This window comes from Ovis aries, chromosome 2 (genome assembly GCF_016772045.2).
Source record: "Ovis aries strain OAR_USU_Benz2616 breed Rambouillet chromosome 2, ARS-UI_Ramb_v3.0, whole genome shotgun sequence".
NCBI lineage: Eukaryota > Metazoa > Chordata > Mammalia > Artiodactyla > Bovidae > Ovis > Ovis aries.
This window is the reverse complement of record NC_056055.1, coordinates 83,736,098-83,754,214: the sequence shown is the minus strand read 5'-3', so window position 1 is coordinate 83,754,214 and position 18,117 is coordinate 83,736,098. Positions and strand designations below refer to the sequence as shown.

Genomic DNA, 18,117 nt, shown 5'->3' with positions numbered 1-18,117 from the left:
TATCAATCATAAGTAGTTTACATGATTTTCTAAAAAGGGTAAAATTATGACTCACACAGATGTAGACAGGAACAGATGTTAAAAATTTGCTTAAGTCATTAATCAGGGAGGGAATTGAGCAGATGTTAAAACAGAGTCGAAGGCGATATTAAAACAGCACAAATTTATGTGGAGTAAAGGAATGTTCATAATCATGATGCTGGGATCACTCACCTGGAGCCACACATCTTGGAACATGAAGGCAAGTGGGCCTTAGGAAGCATCACTACAAACAAAGCTAGTGGAGGTGATGGAATTCCAGTGGAGCTATTTCAAATCCTGAAAGATGATGCTGTGAAAGTGCTGCACTCAGTATGCCAGCAAATTTGGAAAACTGAGCAGTGGCTGCAGGACTGGAAAAGGTCAGTTTCATTCCAATCCTAAAGAAAGCAATGCCAAAGAATGCTCAAACTACTGCACAATTGCACCAATCTCACATGCTAGTAACGTAATGCTTGAAATTCTCCAAGCCAGGCTTTAGCAATACGTGAACCGTGAACTTCCTGATGTTCAAGCTGGTTTTAGAAAAGGCAGAGGAACCAGAGATCAAATTGCCAACATCCACTGGATCATTGGAAAAGCAAGAGAGTCCCAGAAAACCGTCTATCTCTGCTTTATTGACTATGCCAAAGCCTTTGACTGTGTGGATCATAATAAACTATGGAAAATTCCTAAAGAGATGGGAATACTAGACCACCTGACCGGCCTCTTGAGAAACCTGTATGCAGGTCAGGAAGCAACAGTTAGAACTGGACATGGAACAACAGACTGGTTCCAAAGAGGAAAAGGAGTATGTCAAGGCTGTATATTGTCACCCTGCTTATTTAACTTCTATGCAGAGTACATCATGAGAAACACTGGGCTGGAAGAAGCACAAGCTGGAATCAAGATTGCCAGGAGAAATATCAATAACCTCAGATATGCAGATGACACCAACTTTATGGCAGAAAGTGAAGAAGAATTAAAGAACCTCTTGATGAAGGTGAAAGAGGAAAGTGTAAAAGTTGGCTTAAAGCTCAACATTCAGAAAACTAAGATCATGGCATCTGGTCCCATCACTTCATGGGAAATATGATGGGGAAACAGTGGAAACAGTGGCTGATTTTATTTTTCTGGGCTCCAAAATCACTGCAGATGATGACTGCAGCCTTGAAATTAAAAGACGCTTACTCCTTGGAAGGAAAGTTATGACCAACCTAGACAGCATATTAAAAAGCAGAGACTACTTTGCCAACAAAGATCTGTCTAGTCAAGGCTATGGTTTTTCCAGTGGTCATGTATGGATGTGAGTGTTGGACTATAAAGAAAGATGAGTGCCAAAGAATTGATGCTTTTGATCTGTGGTGTTGGAGATGACTCTTGAGAGTCCCTTGGACTGCAAGGAGATACAACCAGTCCATCCCAAAGGAGATCAGTCCTGGGTGTTCATTGGAAGGACTGATGCTGAAGCTGAAACTCCAATACTTTGGCCACCTGATGTGAAGAGCTGACTCATTTGAAAAGACCCTTATGCTGGGAGGGATTGGGGGCAGGAGGAGAAGGGGACAACAGAGGATGAGATGGTTGGATGGCATCACTGATGCAATGGACATGAGTTTGGGTGGACTCTGGGAGTTGGTGATGGACAGGGAGGCCTGGTGTGCTGTGGTTCATGGGGTCGCAAAGACTGGGACACGACTGAGCAACTGAACTGAACTGAAAGGAATGTTGAAATGAATGTGCAAATTCAGGCAAAACTGGATTCTTCCCTAGTGGAGGCAGGAAGTCAGTTGAAGGCTGGGACAGAATTTACATGTGTTAAATAACAAGTTCAATAGTGGAAATTTGAAGATCTGATTGTCTTTATTAAACTCTTTGTGAATTGGGCAGAATCCCAACTAGCAGTTGAAAGGAGCTCCTTCAGGCTGCAGGAAAGGAAAGGTTTTTCAAGGCAGAGAGGAAACGGGAAAGAAGGAAGTTATTAGCCAAGAATGCATTGTTTTAGGCTAGGTTTCTCCTCACGGGGAGTAGGAGGGGCCTTTCAGCGGATTTCCTAGTGCTGCTCAGAATATTCCAGGTTAGCTGGTTATAGGTCACATTCTTGGAGAAGATTGAAACTGATTGGTTAGGTCCTGGTGAGTCTTAGCGTTTGAGTGACTCCATCTTGGGCCTGTTGTCTCTCTTTAAACACCGATCTGTAGACAACAGTTATTTTGCATTGCTATCAGTTATATATAATTTACAAAGCTGTAAGACAGCTCCTGTGGAAGCAAAAACAAATAATCTGGTGGAGTCTTCTCTAGGTTTTGGACAATGCAGTTTTCCACCAACCACACTCTTGAGTGTGTGCGTGCATGCTCAGTCGCTCAGTCATGTCCAACGCTGTGAACCCAGGGGCTGTAGCCCAGCAGACTTCTCTGTCCATGGTACTTCCCAGGCAAGAATACTGGGGTGGCTTGCCATTTCCTCCTCCAGCGGGTCTTCCTGATCCAGGGATCGAACCTGAGTCTCCTGCACTGGCAGGTAGATTCTTTACCACTGCGTCACCTGGGAAGCCTGAAGTACACTCTTACCCCTACATAATCAAACTAAAACAATACCTCTGCTTCCCCTCATGAATAGAGATAGTGCCCATGCTTGTGGGCTCTGGAGTGATGGGGTAATCATTTATTAAGTGCCTGCTATGAGTATGAATTGTCAGTTGGTTCCATTCTTGAAACAGTCCCATGAAGTAGGTGGTAGTGTTCCCATTTTACAGATGAGAAAGTCAAGTTTCAAGGGTTAAAGACACAACGAGTAAGTGGCAAAGTTAGAATTCTAGTCTTTTTGTCTCTAGAGTATACATACCCACACACTCCCTGTGATAACTTGCTACAAGTAAAAACTGTAAAAATTCTGTGTATTTTTTTTTTCTTGATCTTTAGGTCGCTATCAACTAAGGTGGATCTTAGGAGTGGCCTTGAAGAATGTGCAATGGCATTGAACTTATTTCTAAGTAACAAATTTACAGATGCCTTAGAGTTGCTTCGACCATGGTAATTAATTTTCTTTTGTATAAAATATGTTTTTCATATGTTTTTGATGATTCTGATGTCATCCTTTTCAGTCAATTTTTCTGCATTTCCATCTGAATATTTATAAGCTAATTTTGCTGAGACTTCTTTTGATTGGTTTTGATTTCCAGTTAACAAACCTATCCTGTCAACTTTAATCATTAGAGCATTTCTGATTCTTTCTCTTGTCTTTTTCTATACTTGTTCAAATAATGTCATCTTCTTAGTTTTGTAGAGCTTCATTTGGGTTTCTTCAGTGAAATATTTTTATGAGTATTCCTCTGAACTGAAATATGGTTGAGAAAAGTTTCCTTTGAAATCGACCTGGGAAGAACGAAAATGTGCTAATCTCAGAGGCTAAAAAGAAATTCAAGATAATGAAAATATTCTTGGGACTCCTGATTTATGTGATAAATCAGTTTCATTTCAATTAACAGCGCTCACGTGCAGGCTCAGTCGTGTCTGACTCTTTGCAACCCTGTGGACTGTAGCCCACGAGGCTCTTCTGTCCAAGGGATTTCCTAGGCAGGAATACTGGACTGGGGTGCCATTTCCTCCTCCAGGGGATCTTCCCAACCCTGTGGATCGAACCCACATCTCCTGCCTTAGCAGTCAGATTCTTTACCACTGAGCTACCTGGGAAGCCCCATTTCACTGAATAGTACCTATCAATTCTGATGATGTGGCAGGAAAACCTATGCTTAGCCTTGTTCCTAGGCCTCACTGTGACCCTAGTGCCCATCTGGACAGTGTGACTAGAGCTTGACAGGAATAAGCTTACCTCGTGCCTTCAAACACAGTCACTGACCTGGATGAAACTTAGACCTCCTGTAATAATTTCAAGATGGTTACCTTGTGGGCACAGGAATGGGACTCTCTCCTTTGAGGAGTCAGTAGGGTGGGGAGGGTGATGTGACTCTGGTCATTGACTTTGATTCTTAGAAATTACAGTAAGTCTCCTACATACAGACAGATTCCGTTCTGAGAGCGTGTTCGTAAGTCTAGTTTGTTCATAAATCCAACAAAGTTAGCCTAGGTACCCAACTCACACAATTCTGTATATAACACTGTACTGTAATACATTTATACTTTTCACACAGATAATATCTGAAAAACCAAAACAAAGTAAAGCATTTTCAATTTTACACTACAGTACCTTGAAAAGTACAGTAGTACAGTACGACAGCTGGCATCCAGGGGCCGGCATCCCGTGAACAGGCAAGAGTTACCGACTGGAGGAGGGAGAGGAGGTGGGCAAGGACAGAGCTGAAGGAGCATCAGAAATAGGAGATGGAGGGCAAGCTGAAATTTTACTGATGCCTGACGTTGATAGAACGCACATTCGAATCTTTGAAAGTTCTCAACTTAAAGGTTCGTACGTAGGGGACTTAAAGTAATGTGCCTACCGAGGCCATGGTAATTCTGAGATTTAGATGAGCTGCAATCAGTTAGCATTTCGGAGGTTAGGAACAGACAACAAAATAGATGGTGAAGCCCCTGGCCTAAGGAAGTTGCCCAGTGCTGTCTCCATCCAGCACTCACGTTTTCTCCCTTGCCTGTGGCTACCCTTTCCCCTCCGTCTTCTTTAGTCCTTCAGATCTCTGTCTGTCCTTCAGATCATCTTCTGTCTCTCTCTCCATCTGTCTTCCTCTCTCCCTCCTTCTCTCTCTCTGCCAGTCATTCTCTCCTTATGTCCCCTCTCTTATTCTTCCTGCCTGTCTCCTGTGTTTTTTATTCAAAGTCTCCTTTTTTCCTCCTCCACTGACACGCAGCTGGTCATAATATGGAATGAAATAAACAACATGATCTTATATTTAGTCTAGTTTTATATCCTCTGATCTTTCTGAACGTTTCACTGTTAAACATGTTTTTTTTCCCTCACTCAAATACTTTTTTTTTCCTCTTGGAAGAGCTTTTGGTCTGAAATGTGAGAATTACACAGCATTGTAAATCAGCTATGCGTATGTGCTGCGTGCTAAGCCCCTTCCGTCGTGTCCGACTCTTTGCGACCCCATGGACTGTAGCTACCAGGCTCCTCCGTCCATGGGATTTCCCAGGCAAGAATACTGGAGTGGATTGCCATTTCCTCCTCCAGGGGATCCTCCCGACCCAGGGATCGAACCAAGTCTTCTGTGTCTCCTGCATTGCTTGTGGATTCTTTACCCCTGAGCCCTGTAAATCAACTATACTTCAGTACAGAATTTTTTTTTTTAAAGGTGACGTTTAAAAACTACAATTACTGATTTACATTGGGTTGCTCTTGTTCCTGGCATATTGTTTGTTTGCTTTCTTGAATCAGCAGTGCCCTCACTGAGACTAACTGTAGATTCTGAAAGGATGTTTAGACTCTTGCTGGTGGGGAAGGAATAACATGGATTGTATTTGTTTTGCAGAGCAGCAGTCTCTTGTATATTGTATTTGAATTAAAAACAAAACCACAGATTAATATTGTAAATCTTATAATTAACAAATGAACATAGCTTGATAAGTTTTGAGGAAAGTGATAGTGAGGTTTTCACAGCCTGAGAGTCTGGGTTGTGCCATCCGTTCAGACTAAATGTTCTTAAGAATGGGAATGCATGTAAGAATTAAAGATTTTAAAATTTAAAAAATAAAAAACTAAAATTAAAAAAAAAAAAAGAATTGAAGCAGTTCTTACTGATAATATGAATCATCAAGAACTTTAATCAGGATTCCTAGATAATGAGGTGAGATTTGGTAAGAGGTCTACCGTGAATTTCTATCTGGGCCCTTTGTGGCTGACCTGACTGGTTGCCTAAATCTTGCTTCCTCATGGCCTCTGTCTGGGAGAAGGGAGAGGATGGTTTTAAACAAGCCTTATCTTTCATAATTTCTGTGTCACAAAATATATTTTCAATGGCTTTTATTTTACACTTACTTCAGAGCTAAGGACTGCTTCTTGTACAACTGGGAAAAATTAGGATTGCTTAGAAGCATTTTCTAAGAAATGAATCGGCAGGGTGCCCCCTTGTGCTTAAACAGGGAAAAGCATACGTCCCTTTCTCCTTCAACCTGGCAAGTTTCCTGCTTCCTGCCTTCACTTTCACTTTTCACGTTCATGCATTGGAGAAGGAAATGGCAACCCACTCCAGTGTTCTTGCCTGGAGAATCCCAGGGATAGGGGAGCCTGGTGGGCTGCCGTCTCTGGGGTCACACAGAGTTGGACATGACTGAAGTGACTTAGCAGCAGCAACAGCAGCAGCCTGGACTTGAAAGTCCCCAGTGCTTGAGCTTTTTGGGTCACGTCTTTCGTAGTCCACATTATTCCAGTGGTTGTGGTGCAGGAGTAAAAGTCGTTACTGTGAAAGTCATGCCTTGGATGAACTAGAACTTCTTGTGGTTACTGTCAGATGGGACTTGAATGCTTTTCAGCTGAATTGAAATGCAGTGATTTCCGTGTTCTCCCCAGGGCTAAGGAGAGCATGTACCACGCCTTGGGCTACAGTACCATCGTGGTGTTGCAGGCTGTCATGACCTTCGAGCAACAGGACATCCAAAACGGCATTTCTGCCATGAAGGACGCCTTACAAACCTGCCAAAAGTATGAGCTGAGTAATTAAATACTTGAGATACGCCTAAAAACCTTTCTGTCTGTGTGACAACATGGATGTACTTTGCTTCACTGAGAGCTCTGTTGGAAGTTGGCCATGGTTATAGAAAAGGACTCAGAGCATCAAAGCTTCCTGGCCTCCTGTACTTTTATGAAAGATTAAAAATATTTCCCCCATGATGCTGGTGTGGCTGAGCACATGGCATCTATACCGTACTGTTTTCTTTTTGCTATTTGAGCTACGGAAAAGTGCTGAGGATTTCAGTGGGTTTAGCAGCAAGCATCTCTTGGGGTCCCCCTGGTGGAGAGATTAGGTACTACATGTTGGCCTGGTACTCCGGGCCAACCAAGGAGCATTTTTTATGTGGGAAATGCTGTAAATGCAGAAGCAGGTCTTTTATTTGCCTGAATGGCCATATTTGAACAGTTTTGCTTGGTGAAAATGACATGGAGTTTCAGTTTTATGTGTATTTGAAGCCTCTAGCAGAAGCTGTTAATTAACATTGGTGAATTTTAACACTGAAGTTATGCCCTCTTGTAATTATGTTTCTAGCCCCTCAAATGAAGAGAGTTTCCAAACACTGCAGTCTAACCCCATTTTTAACCAGTGGCGAAGTGACCCTTACCCACAAAAACACTGATTTTAGCCATAGAGATCAGGGAAGGGGCATGACAGAGTTAGTATTGACTGTTGGTTTGGTTTAATCACTAAGTTGTGTCCGACTCTTGGGACCCCATGGACTGTACCCTGGCCGGGCTCCTCTGTGCATGGGGTTCTCCAGGCAAGAATACTGGAGTGGGTTGCCATTTCCTTCTCCAGGGGATCTTCCTGACCCAGGGATTGAACCTGGGTCTCCTGCACTGCAGGCAGTTTACCAACTGAGCTACCAGGGAAGCTCCCGGTATTGACTGTTATATGTAGGTTTGTCCACACACAGAAACATGTTCAGTGAGCTTGGATTAAATGCCCACAGGGTGCCAGTGCTGGGAACTGGGTGTGCAGGTTTCAAAATGGTGGTCTCCGCCCTGCAGACTTTAGGGTTTAGAGTCCTGTTTCTGGTGAACCTTTGGTGTGATTTCAACTGAATTGGTTGTGAAATGAAATGAGCTTGATTTATTCCTTTTTTCTTTCTACTTCTCATCTCTTCTATGTATTCTGTGCAGATACAGGAAGAAATGCACAGTTGTAGAGTCTTTCTCAAGTCTTCTTTCGAGAGGATCTTTGGAACAGCTGACTGAAGGTAAGGGGCATTTAAAAGGTTGGGTATTTTCCTTTCTTTGAAAAATTAAAGCATGGTTATGCTCATAAAATTCAACATATAAGTGAATAATATAAGTAAATGGAATGTCTTTTCCTCTTCCCCATCATTACTTACCCTCTAGAAGTAACCACTGTTAGCAGTTGGTTTTCATGCCTTGCATACTCTTCTCTGTACGTATACAAATATATGCAGAACATATACATAGGATTTTTATAGTAATTCATCATTATTCATTTTTTGCAAGTAGAGAAGCATGTGATACATGTGGTACAATGTGATTTTTGGCATTGACTTTTTCCAGGTCAACACGTATAAATTGTACTTCATTCTGCTTAAGAGCCGTGTAGCATTCATTAGGACAAATACCATAAATTAGTTTTTCTGTATCGAAGGACAGTTATATTGTTTTTTTTTTTTTTTTTTGCTATTAAGAATAATGCTGACCTAAAATTCTTGTACCTATAACTTCATGCCTTTTTGCTAGTATTTCATAGGATAGATTGCTAAAAGTGGAGTTACTGGGACTGAGGGTTTGAAAATAGAAAACATTTATAGATATCACCAGTTTTTCTCTGAAGAATTAGGTCAGTTTATAGTCTTCTCATCCATGTGTGAGAGTTTCTGTTTTTCTAAAAGCTATTAATTTTTTTTCTCAAGGTCAGTAATTTTGATACCTTTAGAATAATGTGATGTTTTACAGCATATAAAATGTTTGGTTTGTAAACATTTAGGACTACTAGAATTCAGGAACGGAGAAGGCAATGGCACCCCACTCCAGTACTCTTGCCTGGAAAATCCCAGGGACGGGGGAGCCTGATGGGCTGCCGTCTATGTGGTTGCACAGAGTCGGACGCGACTGAAGCGACTTAGCAGCAGCTGCAGCAGAATTCAGGAATAGGACTATTAGAATCCAGCATATCTTCGGCATGTTGATCAGATGGCTGGGAGAAACTGACTCCTTTTGCTGTTTCCTTGACGTTCCCACAGAGATTAGGGCAGAGGTTCCATGATGAGTCCTGTTATATTAGCATTATGCTCTAGTCAGAATGGTTTATAAGAAAGGAGCATCGCAATACTCCTGTAGCAGAGAAGATGTCCTTCGAATGTGGCCAGTGTCTAACAAAGCCTCTGTCATCTGAGAAGCACTCAGAGTAGTTCTCTGGAGGAGGTAACACAAAATTGTCAAAGTAGCTGTGGCCAGTTAAGGCAAGAGCAATTCTGGATAATGCTGTCCATCACTCCCAGTGGTCGAGTCTGTGCTAGACACATTTTTTAGTCTTTCACTGTAAAGTTTTCTTTGCTTTGTTAGAAGATTATTATCAACTTGCTACGGACTTTGGAAAACTTGGGCTCATTGTGTGTGTGTGTGTGTGTGTGTGTGTGTGCACACGTGCTCGCGCTCAGTCATCTCTAACTCTTTGTGACCCCGTGGACTGCAGCCTGCCAGGCTCCTCTGTCCTTGGCATTCTCCAGGCAAGAATACTGGAGTTAGTTGCCATTTCCTCCTGCAGAGCATCTTCCTGACCCAGGGATCGAACCCGTGTCTCCTGCGTCTTCTGCACTGGCAGGCGGATTCTTTACTGCTGAGCCACCAGGGAGGCCCATCCTGGATTACCTCCTTTTGATAGACTAGAAACTGAGGATCAGGGAGATTAGACAAACGGTCCAAGGTTACCAGCCTAGCAGAGCGGTGTTCAAACCTGACCTGCCTTTCCCTAAGCCAATTAATTAATTATTAATTAATTATTAATTGTTTAGTTGTTTCCTGTTTCCCACAACTTCCTCTGTTCCGCAAGAAACAGGCATGAAATGTCTTCACATGTGGGTGAAGGAAATGCTGAATTATTTCTGTGTTAAACATCATAAAAATAGGTGATACTGTGTTCTTATCTCTTTATTCTGTCTTTAGGCATGGCATATTTAGAAGTATTAAAAAGTGAACAGTAATAAGATACCACTACACAGTGTCCAGGAGTTGGTGAGGGACAGGGAGACCTGGCATGCTGCAGTCTATGGGGTCGTAAAGAGTCAAACACGACTGAGTGACTCAACACCAGCAACACAGCGTCCAAAATCCAGAACACAGAGGCCAACAAATGTTGGTGAGGATGTGGAGGGACAGGAACACTCATTCGTGGCGGGTCAGAGTGCAAAATAGTGCAGCCACTTTGGAAGACAGTATGACAGTTTCCTTATAAAACTAACAGCTGAAAACTTGTGTTGACACAAAAATCTGCAAAGAAATACTTATGGCAGCTTTATTCAGAATTGCCAAAACTTGACCTTCACTAGGTGAATGGATGAAGTATGGTACATCCAGACAGTCAAATATTATTCAGTGCTGCAAAGAAATGAGCTATCAAGCCATGAAAAGATTCGGGGGAACCTTAAATGCATATTCCTAAGTGAAAGACACCCATCTGAAAAAGGCTACCTACTGTATGATTCTGAGTATATAAGATTCTCGGAAAGGCTGAACTGTGGAGACAGGAAAAAGATCAGTCATTGCCAGGGAATGGGGCGGAGAAATGATTAGGTGGAACACAGAGAGTTTTTTAGGGCAGTGACATCATAATGATTAAACACATGTCATTATACATTTGTCCAGACCCATAGAATGTACACCACCAAGGGTGGGCCCTAATGAGAACTATGGCAGAATTATGATATGTTAGTGGAGGTTCACCCGTTGTCACAAACGTGCCGCTTGGGAGAGCATGCTGATCATAGGTGAGTTTGTGCATGTTGGGGGGAGCCAGGGAGCAAGGGATATATGGGAAATCTCTCTACTGTCCCCTCAATTTTCCTGTGAACCTAAAACTGCTCAAAAAAATAAGATCCTAATTTAAAAATTATGAAAATACATCAGCCTGTGACTTTAACTATTCTGAAATAAGGTTTATTTAGACTTCTATGTCTGAAAGCATGCTTCACTGCATAATGAAGATATTTCCTTCAGTGAACCAAGGAATTTATAATTAAGAGATGTTCTGGTAGGTACCTACTTGTAAATGCCAAATGTCTAATTTTGAGAGCTAAGGGCTGCCCAATATAAATCAATCTGAGTGAAGAGATAAGACTTTTATAAATTAAGTTGCATTTATTCCTAATGACTTTGGCTGTCGCTGCAATCCAAACAGACTTTGTGTTCAAGGGAGCGTGTCAAAACATTGTAGATTTAGTGTGCAATTTGTTTTCCCTATAGGTAATTTCCATTTCTATCCTTGAGTGGCTCGTTGTTTGTAGGAGTAAGGATATTTAATTAAACATTTTGTGGATTGAAGATGAGGCACACCCATTCTTCTCATGGCTGGCATATTAAATGGCTTTCAAATTGTCTTTAAAAACACATGTTTGTATACAGTTCTTAGGATGTAAAAGGGATTTAATTCAAAGATTCATTATACATAGAAAATACAGTTCAAACTTTCTTGCCTTTTATCTCTGCCTTCATGTTATGTCCTTTATGTTTCTCTTTGATTTGTCCATCTTTAGCTTAACTCTGATCCATCCACCCCTCTGCTCAGATCTCTGCAAGGGCTCACCATTGATGCCAAAATCTTGGCTCCCTGTTCACCAATGCCAAATAGAAATACAGAGTTTGGAGGAAAAAAAAAGAAAGAGTAGCTTTATTCTTGCCAGTCAAAGGGGAAACATAGTAGGCTAGTGCCTTAAGAACAGTGCCCCATTTCCACAGAAATAAGGAGAGGTTTTATATCCTAAGTAAGTCTTGCTTTTTTTCTTTTGCAAAATTTCAAAATGGCCACAGCTGGCATCAGGTAACTCAGTAACTGGGGTTGGTCTTTTCAGAAGTTATAAGGCTGTGACCTCCTTTCTGAAAGGAAGAATGCTACAAGGGTGTGTAGCGGGGGAAGAATGCCAGTTGCAGAGAATAATTCATAATACATATGGAGTCAGAGAGTAATTAGCTTTATTTAGCTTTGTAAAAGGACCAGTCTAGCCACAAGTGTTTGTTAGTAGTAGCAGCTAGACAGTAACAAGATTGCTTAACTCATTCAGGCCTGTCTAGGTTTTTCCCCAGCCTGTTCATTGTTTCCTTGTTTTCCTTGTTTATCAGAAAAAGTCTCGTTTTTATTTAAGAAAGGTCTCATTTCTGTTTTTGCTGCAATACCATTGCCTACTGAATGAAGCCCAGACGCGGATATTCAAGGTCATCCATCATTTAGCCTGACTTCCTTTCCAAGGCCATCCATCATTTAGCCTGACTTCCTTTCCAGGCTCATAGCCCACGCCTCCCTGTGCGCACCCTGTGCTTCAGCCGGAGGCGCGCCATTGGCTGAGCCACGCTATCGGCCGCGCCACCCAGGGCTCTGCGCTCAGCCTCTCTGCCGAGCTGGTTCTCGCCCAGCGGCAACTTCACCACCTCCTCAACACATGCCCCAAGCCAGCCATCTGGATTGCTGAGCAGGCTTCCAAAGGGAGTAATTACTGAAAGTTCCTACTTTGTTACAAATTTCCCTGGGAAGAGGATGTTCAAATGACTCTGTAAAAGTTACCTGTTTTTCTCCCACTGAACCCGCTGAGAAAATCCAGGGGGCACCCTTTAAAGTGAGGCGTTCTGAAGGATGGAGACCTTGGCTGTTAATGCTGCCAGAATGTGCGCTGACCGCAGCTCCTCAGATTTGTCCTGTCGTGGGTTTGGCTCCCTCTTACACGTGCTGTTGGAAGATCTTCCTTGCATTGTTGCTTCTTTGTCAATCAACCTTTGGAACATGAGCATGGCAGGAAGGTGAACCAGTTTGTGAGAACAAAGTGTGTGTGTGTGTGTGTGTGTGTGTGTGTGTGTGTATTGAGGGGAGGTGTCCTGTGTGTGTGTAAGTGAAAGAAATAAAGCACTAGGTCTTATCCAGTTAGGTTCAACATCATTCCATCAACATGGAAATATCCCATTTTTCAGTTACTTACATCAGTACTCTTGCCTGGAAAATCCCATGGACGGAGGAGCCTGGTGGGCTGCAGTCCATGGGGTCGCTAGGAGTCGGACACGACTGAGTGACTTCACTTTCACTTTTCACTTTCATGCATTGGAGAAAGACATGGCAACGCACTCCAGTGTTCTTGCCTGGAGAATCCCAGGGATGGGGGAGCCTGGTGGGCTGCCATCTATGGGGTCGCACAGAGTCGGACATGACTGAAGCGACTTAGCAGCAGCAGCACATCACTTAAAAGTGTGCTACTTTTGAAGTTTTGTCAAAAAGCATGACATGGGCCAATGGGAATAATCTTAGTGGAAGTAGCTGATGCATATGGAGGGCTTACTCTGCACAGTGACTCCACCGGCAGCACTTGAATTCTTCAGCTTTGAAATAGAGATGTCATTAGCTGGACTTGAAGAATGAGAAGCCCAGCAGAGGAAGGAAGGGTAGCTTGCTCAAGGTTCTGTAACTAGTGTGTGGCAGGGCCTTTGCTACAATCCAGGCTGTTAATTACCCCAACCCCAAAGCTCATTTACTTAAATAAATAATACACTAGTTTGTATCCTATGCATAAAACAGTAAATTGATGATTTTGTTTATACAAAAAAAAAAAAAAGGAAAGATTCCTCCCTCCCCAGTCTCTACAGGTATCATGAACTGTTTAGGAAGATAGGCCACACGTCTATGTGTCCAGGGGATACAGACGTAATTTTTTGTAGCCCTCTTGTGAGTGCCTTGTTCCTGCACTAGATACCTCAGTGATCCAAGTAGCCTCAAACTGAGACTTCTGTGGTGGCCCAATGGTTAAGACTCCATGCTTCCAATGCAGCGGGTGTGGGTATGATCCTTGGTCGGCAAACTAAGACCCTACGTGCAGCACAGCTGAAAACAGATACACATACCCACGTGCACACACGCACAAAGCAAATAGCCCCAAACTGTGCTAGTGCTAAATTTTTTACATCAGGTCTTCCCTGAATGAGGACTCATGAGTTGGACATGCCGGACAGTTCTTTTTCCTCGAATCCTCAGAAGTTACTGCCTTCTCTTCAGGTTGATAGTGCGCCTAACCATTGTCGTGGTCATCATGCCTTCATAATATTTTTGATGTTAGAATTAGTATATTCAAGTTAGTTTTTCAATCCATCCCAGTGGTAGACTTGAAGTTTCCCATCAAGTTAAAAAAACGAGTGGTTTTCTTTTTTCCCAAAAAGTGTTTTTCTATTTTGGTTTCCTCCTGTGAGCTGAGTTTGGATCTCTGACACCAAGGGCCTGACTCTTGGCACTTATATGTGAATTGAGCCAAAGATGACGTCCCCAAAGCATTTCACACGTTCTGGAAAAATCTTGCTGAGGCCTTGAGAACTGAGGTCATCATTCCAGTTCTGTGCAATCATGAAACAACCTAGGTTTTTATATCTCCTCTGGGCTCATTTATCTATCTGTCTTTTCTGAATATCTCAGAGCAGTTACTGTGGGCATGGGATTTTCCTTAATATACTTTTATTTGTTTTTAATAGAGGAAATGCATGCTGAAATCTGTTATGCCGAGTGCCTCCTACAGAAAGCAGCCCTCACGTTTGTGCAGGTAACGGACATTTGGCTTAGCATCAGTGTCACCCGGGAAGCCTGCTAAGTATGACAAAGAAAAAAATGTGGCTCATTCTGTCAGTACTTCAGTTCTTTCGACTTAGAGTTATAATGAAAGCTATTTGTTATTGCTCGTAAACTTTGGCTGAAAGAAGACTCTGGGGGATCTTTTTTTCCTACTCAAATGTACCTAAAAGATGCTGTTTTGAAATTCAGTCTGTTGGGAACCACTGCCTTTTAAAGAAGCTGTTTTGCACCTACCACACCTAATTTCAGGATGCTTCTCTGTGTGAGAATCGTGAGGTTATGCCTCTGTGAGCTTGCTAATGGTGGAGGGCTGCACACAGGGGTGACTGGCTTCAGCATCTTCGGCTGTTCCCTTCTCGTGCCAGCAAAGCTCAGTTATGCATGTAGACCTCAGATTTTATTTCCCTGCTATTTGTATTCTCATCCCCTTTTATTTCTTCTTTTGGAAGAGCAGTTGAAAGAAGTCACTAAACAAAACAATGACTGTTTTTCTCAGGGGCATTTAAATTTCACCTCTAGGATTTCTTATCACCAGTACCTGGCCTGTCATTGTAACGTGTAGTTCTTCTAAAAAAAAAATACGAATTTTAACAGGTGGCCACACGGATGTCAGTGATGGATACAGTGGGGTAGAGGTGGGGTGGAGATAGTAAGGGGGCAGAAATTCAACTGTAAGATGGAGAAAGTCTTCCTCGATTTCAATGCTTTACATTGAACTGAGAGTGCTTTTCTCTTTTTCTGGAGGTTGACTGACCTGATAGGTTGGAGTCTGGTTAAGGAAAATAAAATCAATCTGATCTATGACCCTGTTTCCTAAAACTCTACGTATTATGATGCCTGAAGCAGTCTCACTGCCTTAGTATACGTAAGGCTAATCACAGAGGCCCCCATTTTTTTTTTAATGCGTTTTTCAAATGGGAATTTGACAGTAAAATCTTTGATTCAAAAGGTTTTTAAAAAAATGTTTAGGGGCTTGTAACTCAACATCTGGGAGATACCCACGGCTCTTCCCTCTTCCTCATGCCTCCATGTCCGGTCAGGCTCATGATTGTGCTGTTTTACCTTTCGAAGGTTAATCAGCCCCAGCTCTTCTTCTTTATTCTGACCATAATTGTTCTAGTGAGGGGCTCATCAGCCTCCCTAGACTTCATGGCAACCTAGGGACCCTTGGTCCGTAGTTTTCCTTCCCTCCAGCTCACTCTCCATTGTGCAGTCGCGCACCTGCTCCAAGGGGAGCATCTCGCCTGCTCAGGTCTCGGCTTCAGGGTTGAGTAGCCCTCACTGACGATGGCAGTGGTTCTGTGTCAGAATGTCACAAATGGGGAAGGCTTTTTAAGACTCAACTGGCATCTCTCCCAGTTCCCTACGCCCCTCTTAGCGACATCCTCGCCTGCTGGTGGCGTGCTTGAGTGGGAAAGTACAAGCAGCGTTCTAGCTCCTTAGTCATTCCCTTCTTTGAAATGGATTTCTGTAGCAGTGCTGTGTTATATAAGCACAGATGGCCTAGCCAAGCACACCATGATCTTTAATGCTTCCTTGCTTTTCCCCTGAAAGGTTTTTTCCTTTTTGCTTGCAAAGTTCATATCTGCCTTCTTTTCCTTTATCTGGCTATTTCCTAATCTTTTTTTTTTTAACGCTTCAAGCACTGATGCTTCCAGGAAGCTCTTTGGGCCTCTGCATATCCCAGCCCCGCTTTGTGCTGTTGTGGCAACCTATGCCTGTCTCCATCCGTGTGTGCACGTCTCCGTCCCTTAGTGTATTGTGTTTGCTTTTGCCTCATTTTGCAATTAGGTGCCTGCTGTAAAATAGGCATTCAGCAAATGTTTGGTGAATCATTAAATATTCTTATTTGAAGCAGATTTTATTCCAGTTTAAGAACTTCTTTCCTGGACACTATTGGAACTTGTGTAACTAGAAGCTACCTTGAAATCAGAAAATGGGCTTTTAAATTGCATAGTGAATTTTACATTTATTGATTCTTTTAATAATTTAAGTATTAAGTATTTAAGTGATGAAATTAACAAACTAAAATCCGTTTTTCTCTGGCTTCGGAAGGATGCTCAAGTGCACAGGAAATAAATACCAGAGCGTGTCTCTGGTATTAATGGGTTAGAAAATCATTCTCCATTAGCACCATCTATTAGAGTAGCATCTTTAAAGCAGTTATTTTATATACTTTATTAAGAGACTCTTAGAATCCTAGAATGCTCACCCTAGAAAGGTCATTCATTTAGGCCAGTTGCCTCAGTTGCATGGTTGATGACCATCAGGTAAAGAGAACAAACAAAATTCCCGGACAAAATTTCATGCTAGTGATAAAAAATTTAGAGTCCAGATCAGTTATTTTTGGTCTGGAAATGTATGCAAATGAAATTCACAATTCTAAATAGATGGCCTGCTAAAGTACCCCCTAATGAAGAACCGTAATCCCATCACTTGGAGCATGACACACAGGAAAATCCTTGGAGTCGCCATTTTGAACTCCATTGAACATAAAAGAAAATTGCTCAGTAGTTGATGTTTATCAAAGTAGGTTTGGACTAACTCTATGACCCCTGATTGGTAAGGATTACTTTCTTTGTTACATCCTTAAAGTTACGCAAGGATTTAAAAATTGTTTTCTTTTTTGGTCCTCTAAGTTGGAAGAAAGATGACAAAAAAGGCATTTTATATGTAAAGCAAGAAGACTATTTTAATTTAAAAATCATGTCCTCAAAAGATATAGTGTTTTGTTCGAATCATGCAGCTACACAGCTGTGGGGACAGTCTAAGAATCATTTGCTAAATGATCTAATTATGTAATTGAATTGTTTTCAGGATGAAAATATGATCAACTTCATCAAAGGTGGACTCAAAATTAGAACAAGTTACCAAATATATAAGTAAGTTAAAAATTAAGATTGATGAAAAATCTTGTGACAAGGTTTGTACCTTTATGACCACCTTCTTGTGGTTTTTAAATAATTATTGTATTATATACCACTTTGTACTTTAAAGTTTTTCATAAGTGTGACTAGATTTTTAAAATTTAATGTTGGTAAAAATGCACTTGAATTTTGACTTACTGGGTGTGTATTCAATGATAAAGGGCAACAGAATAAATGCAGTTTTAAGAGAAAAATAGCTGGAAAGTACTTACATAATTTATGATTAGATAATCTTAGTTTCTCTCTCCTAAAAACAATTTGTAAATTAAAAATGGCAGGTATATATAGGAATGTCTCTGGTTCAGACTCTGAAACAACACTGTCCCATTGAATTTCTCCAGTGATGCAGATGTCACTTAGAGTGGACCCTAGTGTCATTCACGTGTCTTCGGTGTCCTTACCGGTGTTTATCTAGTTGTCCTGTCTTTTATTAACAGTGTTAAAAATCTTCAGCTTTGATTCTGGAGTCACCCATTTCTCCCTTCAGTTCTGTCACTCTTTGCTTGCATTTAGAACCTTTGTTATTGGACTTATATATTTTTAAATTGTTTTATCTCCTAATAAACTAACCTTTTTATCATCATAAAATGTTCCTATGTAACTCCTTATAATATTCCTTGTCTTGGAATCTGTTTTGTCTGATATTAATAAAGCTACTCATGCTTTTTTGTAACTGGTGTTTGCGTGGCATATATTCTTTTGCTTTAAATCTACCTTTGTTTTATATTTAAA

General features: G+C 41.6%; 1 protein-coding gene across 3 annotated transcripts in view; it reads left to right on the top strand.

Moving 5' to 3' along the window:
- TTC39B (tetratricopeptide repeat domain 39B) overlaps positions 1 to 18,117 on the top strand; it is a 153,981-nt gene that overhangs the window by 91,146 nt on the left and 44,718 nt on the right. For all 3 annotated transcript variants that reach the window (XM_042243465.2, XM_060409504.1, XM_027964562.3), the window contains 5 exons: positions 2,943 to 3,053; positions 6,502 to 6,633; positions 7,807 to 7,883; positions 14,362 to 14,429; positions 17,276 to 17,340. In XM_042243465.2, the coding sequence (XP_042099399.1) occupies positions 2,943 to 3,053; positions 6,502 to 6,633; positions 7,807 to 7,883; positions 14,362 to 14,429; positions 17,276 to 17,340 (453 nt within the window). The remainder of the gene's footprint in view (positions 1 to 2,942; positions 3,054 to 6,501; positions 6,634 to 7,806; positions 7,884 to 14,361; positions 14,430 to 17,275; positions 17,341 to 18,117) is intronic.